This window comes from Cotesia glomerata, linkage group LG10 (genome assembly GCF_020080835.1).
Source record: "Cotesia glomerata isolate CgM1 linkage group LG10, MPM_Cglom_v2.3, whole genome shotgun sequence".
Classification (NCBI taxonomy): Eukaryota; Metazoa; Arthropoda; class Insecta; order Hymenoptera; family Braconidae; genus Cotesia; species Cotesia glomerata.
Genome location: NC_058167.1, coordinates 13,849,314 through 13,858,559, shown reverse-complemented (window position 1 = coordinate 13,858,559; position 9,246 = coordinate 13,849,314). Strand labels below are relative to the sequence as shown.

Below are 9,246 nucleotides of genomic sequence, written 5' to 3'. Positions count from 1 at the left end.
GTCATCTTGTTCTTTCCGTGTGAAGAAATAAAAATTTTTCTCGTGGTATTTTTTAATTTTATTCAACAAATAAATTTTTTCTGAAAAATTATTTATAAAAAATTGCAGATATAATTTTTTAAAATTTCTACATGTCAATTTTTTTTTCTCATTTTTTTTTGCCATAATTTATTGGTTAAAAAAATTCTAAAAATTATTAACTATCTGCTAAATTAATTCTCATATTTTCTTGATGAAAAAAAAATTTTTGAAATTTGGAAAAAAAAAATTTTGAATGAAAATTTGTAAATTAATCTAAAATTGTTTAAAATTAAAAAAAAAATTAATTTCTTATCACAATAATGGCCATTTTTTCAAAAGAAATTTTTTCTCTCAATCTAATCTGTAAATTAAATTGTTAAAAAAATAATTTACAAACTAGTCTTCCACTTTTTCAAAATCTCGGCAGCTTTCTGCAAATTTTCATCTTTTTTAATAAAACAATAACGAACATTGTCCTCAGCAAGGTGTTTGTGCTCGTCGGAGTAAAAAGCCGACGGAGGAATCCCCTGGAGTCCGACATTCTTGGTCATCCACTTGGTGAACCGATAATCCCGCCAGAGATCAGTTTCCTCATCAAGCTTGACCTTATTCTCCAAAGCTTTCCAATTAGCGATCATAAAATAGCCACCCTCGGGTATCGTCGGCGACATTCCGACATCCGCGAGAAACTTGGCCATAAAGTCACGCTTAGGCAATAATTCTTTGGCTAAACTCTTGAAGTAGCAGTCAGGCTGATCGAATCTCTTCAACTCTTCCTCGAATCCCACGGCGACGGCTTCCTGAGTTGGAGTAACGCTGGTGTAAACGCAGTTCTGGTGTACGACTTTGAGGTTGTACAGCAGATTTTCGGGACCGTACGCCCAGCCCAGTTTCCAGCCGGTCACGCTGAAGGTTTTGCCAGCCGATCCAACGGTGATTGTGCGCTGGTACATGTCCGGCAGTGTTGCTAAAAATATTTCGATTACCGTTAGCATAAATAAACCAACAGGTACAAATAAATATTTATGGCTTAAGTTATCAATCTTGAGAAATATAATCACCAATTCTGATGTGTTGTGCTGGCTCATAAACCATCCACTCGTAAACTTCATCAGATAGCACCAGAACGTCCCATTTCTTGGCTAAATCTGCGATAAATGTTAGCTCATCCATTGTAAATACTTTGCCAATTGGATTATGCGGTGTGTTTATTATTATTCCTTTGGTTTTGCTGTTAAATAAGCTGGCCATTTCGTCTCGATCAAAAATCCAGTCTGCTGAACTTACAAGTCCTGATGTTTTTGTCTGGAAAATTATTAAAAAATTTTACAAAAATAAAATTGTTCAATTTTTTTTTTCAGCTTTGATATTTTATAAAAAAAAATTATTTTTAAAATAACAAAATGATATTAAATTTAACAAACATTTAACTAACAATTAAATTAAATCGAAAAAAAATTATAGAAGTTAATAGACATTATAAACTTTTTTATAATTTCATAGCAATGAAATTATGATGAAAAAGTTTTAATAAAAAATTTAACATCTAGAAATTAAAAAAGTGGTAATTATTTACAAGTTGGTCCACCATTTTAATTTTCATTTTTTTGAACGAAATTTCTATTTGATTTTATTGATATATTTTTTTTTTATTAAATACATAAAAAATGAATAATTTAAAAAAAAAACTTAATTATCACAATTTTAACAAAATTTATAAATTTTTTAGAAAATTGTTATATTCAACTTTTTTTTTAAATTGTTCGTTTTTTTATGTACTTTTCAAAAAAAAAAATATATCAAATACATCAAAAAAAGATAAAATATAAATTTTATCCAAAAACATGAGAGTCAAAATATTTTCCAACTTTTAAAGGCAAAAAAGTTTTCGAAATATTTTTTTTTTCCTTTCACGACATTTTTTATCATAAATGTGTCGTAAAAACAAGCAGAATAAATAAAAGTTAAACAATGTTAATTTTTTACCAATTATAAATAATTACCAAACTTGTAAATAATTACCAAAAAAGTTTACAAATATAAATTAAAAAAAAATATTTTTTTATAATTTATTTTTGATAAAAATCAAGAACACTGTTAGATGTCTACTGTGATCAGTATCATAAAAAATTTAGCAAAAGAATTCCATGTTTAAAAATTTTTTTAAATTATAAGTGTGAATTTTTTTAATATTTTTTTTTATAGTAATCGATTGGTAATAAAAATAATATAAGAACTATTTACTGGCTTGAGTGGTATAAACCGTGGAACACCACCAGAAATCCGGACCAAGGGTTCATAACAATCAAAAAAAGGCTCTATAATAATCCATTCATCTCCTTTTTCAGTATGACCTTGAATAGTTGAATAAATAGCCTCATACGCTCCCGATGTGACAAGTACTTCGGTCTGGGGGTTCAGCTCCCTGCCCAAGACTTTTGAGTAGACTTTCGCCAGAGCGTTGACCAACCGCGGGTGACCCTGGGAAAAATTAACCATTGAATCATTCTCAACGAAATATCACTTATTCATATTGAAATATAAATCAAGATAAGATAACCACGTACAATAGGGTATCTATTGTTAGTGATTAATAGACGTCAACTCACAAAACTTCTGGTGTATTGATTCAGCAGCGGGTTTTCACTTTTGGTAGCTGCGGCCAGTGCCTCTGTCACGTGGCTCGGAGCAAAGAAATCCGGGAACCCTTGACCCAGGTTCAAAGGCTTGTATTTCATGTCCAGTGCGATGTACTCAACCCTGAAATGATAAATTTATTTAATAAAAAAATTTTTTCCAAAAAATTATTTTTAAAAAATTGCATTTTTAATTTTTTTTAATTTCTACATGTTAATTTTTTTTGCCATAATTTAGTTATTAAAAAAATTATCAAATATTATTTTTAAAAAATTGCATTTTTAATTTCTACATGTTAATTTTTTTTGCCATAATTTAGTTATTAAAAAAATTATCAAATATTATTTTTAAAAAATTGCATTTTTAATTTTTTTTAATTTCTACATGTTAATTTTTTTTGCCATAATTTAGTTATTAAAAAAATTATCAAATATTATTTTTAAAAAATTGCATTTTTAATTTTTACATGTTAATTTTTTTTGCCATAATTTAGTTATTAAAAAGATTATCAAATATTATTTTTAAAAAATTGCATTTTTAATTTTTTTTTTAATTTCTACATCTTAATTTTTTTTGCCATAATTTATTTATTAAAAAAATTATCAAATATCAGCTAAATTGATTTTGATAATTTCAATGTCATATTTACCAAACATTCTTTTCGTTTCCGACGTAGCGTTCAGGCAAATCAAACTTCGACATTGCTGATGATAAATACCGGAGATTATTTATTGTCTTTCCAACAGGTTGAGTCAATTGCCTGATGATGCCCAGTGGATATCTGCATAAATTAACAGACATGAGCTTTTTGGACAGAACAATATGTCGATGACAATGTTCAACAATTAAATTTATAAGTAATAATGACAACAAACAGCGAAGCTTAAGATAACATAAATGAAAATGGAAGTGAATTAAGACTAGCTGAAGCTGGAAGCCGACTTTAATTATTATCTATTACAAACTTTGCGATGTGGGTCATTGCTTATCACTTCAGCTTTTTAATGCACGTCACACATCACATGTTTTTATTTATTATAAACTGCGTTGCCATTATATATTACATATATATTACCAACAATGAGAGTAATTATACTCTCTTATTTATTCGACGAAGTGAAACTCTGAAACTCGATAGATTATGTTTTTATCGCTCACTGATACGTATGGTTTATATATTACCTCATGTGTGTAGAAAGACAACTTTATTCAAGGACTTTGAACTCCACCCAAATATTTATTACATTAAAGTTACCAGACACTTGATTATTTTTTAATAAATAAATCTGTTCCAAAAAATTGTTTTTAAAAAATTGCATTTTTAATTTTTTAAAATTTCTACATGTCAATTTTGTTTTTCTAATTTTTTAGCATGATTTATTTGTTAAAAAAATTCTTAAAATTATCAAATATCTGCTAAATTAATTTTCATTTTTTTAGAAAAAAAAATTCATGAAAGAATTATTTGAAACTTAAAATATTTAAAAGTAATTTTAGTTAAAAAAGTAAAAATTGAACTAAAATTAGTAGATACTTATTAATTTTTTTATTTTTCTTCAAAAATAAACTAGGTTTAGAAAATTAGTTTTAAAAAAATTATATTTATAATTTTTTAGAGCTTCTAAAGATGTAATTTTTAAAATAAATTTTTTTTTGCTATCATTTATTTCTTAAAAAAAATTATCAGATGTTTTTTTAAACAATTACGGATTTTATTTTATTAAAGTTATTAAAAAATTAAACAAAATTAAGTCACAATGTTAAACTTGCTGAGAAGTTAAATATTAAAAAAAAATTTAACATCTTAATTTTTCAATGCGTTATTACATAAAAAAAAAAATTATAAAGTTTATTATTATTAAATTTAGTAAAAAGTTTATAAATTAATATTGTTTGTTTTCATCACTACTTTGTAAGTTTGTTAATTTATTTGAACAATATTATCATGCACGGACTTTGTTACTGATTCAGTATTCCCTCATCATTGAGCTTTAGTTATTTAAGTAAGTAATAAATAATAAAAACAAAAAATATTGTCCTGAATATGTAAGATTAAAAATATTAGTTTATCAGTCTTTGATACAATTGTTTAATAATAAAAAATATGTGTTGGAGATTTTTTTTTATCAACTAAAGAGGAGACTTAACAACTACGTATTGAAAATGATTAATTAAAAACAACAATAATAATTATAATAGTAATAAAACTTCAAGCGCCAGCTGATTTTTGTCGTAAATACGAAGAATTCCATTTGTATAAAATATCCGCAGCTTTTTGAAGATTTTCGTCCTTTTTAATAAAGCAAAAACGAACGAGGTCTTCTCCCAAGTGTTTGTGTTCAGGACAGTAGAAAGTTGAAGGAGGTATTCCTTGGATACCTACATGCTTAGTCATCCACTTGGTGAATCTATAGTCGCGGAACTCGTCAGGCTCTTCGTGCAGCGGCACTTGATCTGCTAAAGCTTCCCAGTTAGCGATCATGAAGAACCCGCCATCAGGAACTGAAGGTGACATTCCTATGTCTGAAAGAAATTTGGCCATAAAGTCACGCTTAGGGAGCAATTCTTGGGATAGTGTGTTGAAGTAGCTGTTAGGTTGACCAAATCTTTCGAGCTCTTGTTCAAATCCGACTGCTACTGCCTCTTGGAGAGGTGTCGCACAGGTGTAAACGCAGTTTTGGTGGACGACTTTAAGATTGTGGAGCAATTTTTCTGGGCCGTATGCCCAGCCGAGCTTCCATCCAGTTATGCTGAAAGTTTTACCAGCTGATCCGATGGTTATTGTACGGTCATACATACCCGGTAGACTTGCTAAAGAAATTTAATAATTAAATTTGAATGAAATAATAGTTTTAATTTCCCTGAATAAAAAAAGTATTGAGACAAAGAAAAAAGTATTGAAAAGTATTAGAGTAACTAAAAAACCAATACTTTTCAATACTTTTTTCTCTGCCTTGATTACCTTTGAAATGAAAGTCTATATATAAGCAATATTTGAAATGATTACCTTCATGTTAATTGTATATCTATATAGTATTCAAATCAGATGCTTTTAAATTATTTCAAATTAGATTTCTTAATCAGGGTGTCTCAATACTTTTTTTTAATCAGGGTTAAATTTATATTTAAATAAAAATTGATTTGTACGATTTGAGGGATGAATTTTTAGACTTAATTACCAATTCTAATGTGCTTAGCGTTCTCATAAACCATCCATTCATATACTTCATCTGATATAACAATAGCGTTCCATTTTTTTGCTAAATCAGCGATAAACTCAAGCTCGTCTTGGGTAAAAACTTTTCCCAGTGGATTCATCGGGGTATTTAATATAATTCCTTTTGTCTTTTGATTGAAAAGACTGGCCATTTCTTCTTTGTCAAATACCCAATCTGATGAACTGATTATTCCGGATGTTTTTTTCTAAAAGTATATCTTTATTAATGTCAAAAATTTTGAATTATCGACAGTTTCTAGATAAGAAAAATTTTAATTTAAAACATCAAATAAATGATGAATAATTAATTAATTAAGGAATTAATAATTAATTGATATTATGTAAGTCGGAAAATCTTTAACTAAATTTCTTGATAAAAAATCTGAAGATCATTCTATTTATTTTTAATAACTCAAGTAAAATTTTTATCAAGAAATTTTTGTTAGGATCTGGCTTGAAATCTATGAAAAGTATTAATATAAAAAAATAAATTGTTGTATTACATTACACACAAATACTGTTTTTAAAAAATTAATTCTCTTTCTATAAAAAATTTAAATTACTAATTTTTTCCAGATATGTTTTAATGACTTTCCATAATTATAAAATTTTTATGGAAGAGAAATTTCAATTTGAAACATTAAATAAATTATGAATAATTAATCCAAAGAATTTATTATACAAGACACGCACCGGTTTTAGAGGAACAAATCTGGGTACACCACCAGAAATTTTAACAAGAGATTCATAGCAGTCAAAGAAAGGTTCTATGACCACCCATTCATCCCCGACGTCAGTATGACCTTGCAGGGCTGCATAGACAGCTTCATAAGCTCCAACAGTTACCAGAACTTCACTAAACGGGTCTATATGTCTGTTCAAAACCTGAGAATACAACTTTCCTAGGATGTTGACTAATCTTGGATGTCCCTAGACAGATATCATTATTATTACAATAATAATATTAATTATTGACATTCATTAATTCTAACTTACAAATGATCTTGTGTATTGATTAAGAAGCGGATCATTGCTCTTAGTCGCAGTAGCGAGCGCATCAGTAACATGAGTCGGTGCAAAAAAATCTGGAAATCCTTGTCCAAGATTCAGAGGTTTGTATTTTTGGTCCAAGTTAATGTAATCGACCCTTCAATTTATTATAATTGTAATTTATTAATCAGCTGGTTTATTTAACAATAATTTTTTGCACTCACCAGACAGATTTGTCGTTTCCTTGGTACCGGAGAGGTAAATCAAACTTTGAAGAAGCTGCAGAAATGTTGCGGATGATGTTAACATAATTCTTTGCGTGTTGCAAATTAAATTTTCTTGTAAACACTGCACTAGGAATCTGAAATGAGAAAAATCAATTGGACAAAATTAAGATTATTTTGTAAATAAAAGAATTCACTTACCATGTTAACGATCAGGCTGCGAACAAGTGACTGGTGTTATTGTTGAACTTATTTTATTATCAACCGCTCGGTAGTGCAATCAACTTTTTATCAAGTTGCATTAATTTTTCCTAACAATGCAAAATATATTTATTGATGCTGGCTTATCATTGGAAAATAAATTAAAGAAAAGTAGATTGGATAAGTAATTATTTTTTTGATAATGAAAAAATTAAATTAAAAAAAATAATTTTTAAGCTTACCTTTTTAAATTATAATAATTATTTATAAATAACTTACTTGTCAAAAAAAAAATATTTTAATTAATTTTAAAATTTAATTCTATAAAAATTCTAACTGTTCTCATGAAATTTGATATGAATTTTAATTTTTGGTCCTTCAACTTTTTTAGAAATAAATTTATGTACCATAAATGGCGCAACTGCGCATCACCACCATAATTCAAAAAATATTAATCCACCAATCAGTGCGGCCAGAATCGTGGGTCAAAAGTACCCCCACCCAGCATTACGCACTATATATTATTTCACCTACAAAAGGGAAACTTATAACCCCCTATCTGGCTCTACTGCCGCCAATCCATCTCAAACCTGCTACAACCTGTTATAAGTGCTGACAGTCACCACGTGTGTATTTATTTAAGTAGCAGTATCAATAAAAGTGTTAATAAAAAAATAAAAAAGTTTGGAAAATCCAAAAGTGCACGCCTCATAACGCTCATCCATTTTTTAAGAAAAAAAAATTGTGTAATTGATTAAAAAAAAAAAAAAAATTATAATTAAGTAATTTCTTACAGAGTATTTTTTTTTTTGGGACGGCCTCTTTTACCCAGATTCCGATTACACAGATGGCGCTATTACCCAGATCCCTTTGACACATATCCCGATTACGCAGATTGTGATTAAACAGATTTTCTATTATGAGGATTACTTATTACTCAGATAACCGATTACACAGAAAATCTTTAACGCAGATCCCGATGACGCAGATAATTTAAATTTTTAAATGAAAAATGCCATAATGAAGCCAAGCACTAAAAGTGCCTGAAATTTTTAAATCGCCACCATCAAAACATGCCGGATGAGCATGTAATCTAGCTATTGGTTGAATTTAAGGTTCAAGGTGTGCACGGAGCGCTTTATTGAAGTATCTACAGTGTATATGTGTAAAATCCCGCGTTGGTTGAATTTTTTATTAGATACTTGATATAATGAATCAACAAAATTACAGGTTAAAGATTAGAGCTATATAGGTAAGTAAACATATTTATTATTTATATTAAAAGTTCGGGTTTGAAGTTTAAATATAATTAGTTCAATTACCTCCAAGCGGGGATGAATCGAACCATTTGACGCGTTTGCATAAATTAATCATTTAAGAATCAATGTTGTTTATTGACTAATTTATGGATCGATAATTAGAGAAGACATAATAAATTACCATTCCAAGAAAAAAAAAAATTAGACAAACGGTTGATCCTGAAGGCCATCCCTGCAACTTCCCGCCACTTACATACCTAGGCGCTTAAAATTGCACTAATAATTGCTCTTCGAGCTCAAAAAAACAGCTTATGTCATATTTTGAGCTCTCCAAGCTCAAAGAGATAGTCTTTCTATACTTTTGACATAGAATTTAATTTCACATAACTTCACACTAATAGATTTGTTTATAGTTGAAAAGATTTGTTAATATTTAACAAATCATTTATTAGAAGCCATTTGTTAGGCCTTAACAAATATTTCTTAGTATTTAAAAAGATTTATTAATACTTAATAAATGAATATCAGATTTATTGAATACAAACAAATCATTTTGAATACTAAGAAATATTTATTTAACATTAAAAAATGGTCTCTAATAAATGATTTGTTAACTATTAACAAATATTATTTAATACAAATAAATCCTTCTATCAGTGCAGTCAATTCGTTCAAGAGATATCATAAACGAAAGAAA

At 28.1% G+C, this 9,246-nt stretch overlaps 2 protein-coding genes across 4 annotated transcripts; both read right to left on the bottom strand.

Moving 5' to 3' along the window:
* Positions 1 to 317: 317 nt before the first annotated feature.
* LOC123272377 (kynurenine aminotransferase-like) lies at positions 318 to 3,801 on the bottom strand. 3 transcript variants are annotated; one of them, XM_044739100.1, is made up of 6 exons: positions 3,734 to 3,801; positions 3,308 to 3,439; positions 2,631 to 2,781; positions 2,266 to 2,502; positions 1,083 to 1,326; positions 318 to 988 (listed from the first exon to the last, which is right to left on the bottom strand). In XM_044739100.1, exons 2-6 carry the CDS (start codon positions 3,358 to 3,360, stop codon positions 411 to 413), a joined length of 1,263 nt encoding a protein of 420 aa, XP_044595035.1. In that variant the 5' UTR covers positions 3,361 to 3,439; positions 3,734 to 3,801; the 3' UTR covers positions 318 to 410. The 3 variants fall into 3 exon arrangements, with proteins under 3 accessions (XP_044595035.1, XP_044595034.1, XP_044595033.1); XM_044739099.1 differs by having other exon boundaries at positions 3,624 to 3,773; XM_044739098.1 differs by lacking the exon at positions 3,734 to 3,801 and having other exon boundaries at positions 3,308 to 3,612.
* A 963-nt stretch (positions 3,802 to 4,764) lies between these two features.
* LOC123272376 (kynurenine aminotransferase-like) lies at positions 4,765 to 7,410 on the bottom strand. Its single transcript, XM_044739096.1, has 6 exons — positions 7,291 to 7,410; positions 7,090 to 7,226; positions 6,872 to 7,022; positions 6,569 to 6,805; positions 5,838 to 6,081; positions 4,765 to 5,469 (listed from the first exon to the last, which is right to left on the bottom strand). The coding sequence occupies exons 1-6, from the start codon at positions 7,291 to 7,293 to the stop codon at positions 4,868 to 4,870; spliced, it is 1,374 nt and encodes a 457-aa protein (XP_044595031.1). The 5' UTR covers positions 7,294 to 7,410; the 3' UTR covers positions 4,765 to 4,867.
* Positions 7,411 to 9,246: the final 1,836 nt, after the last annotated feature.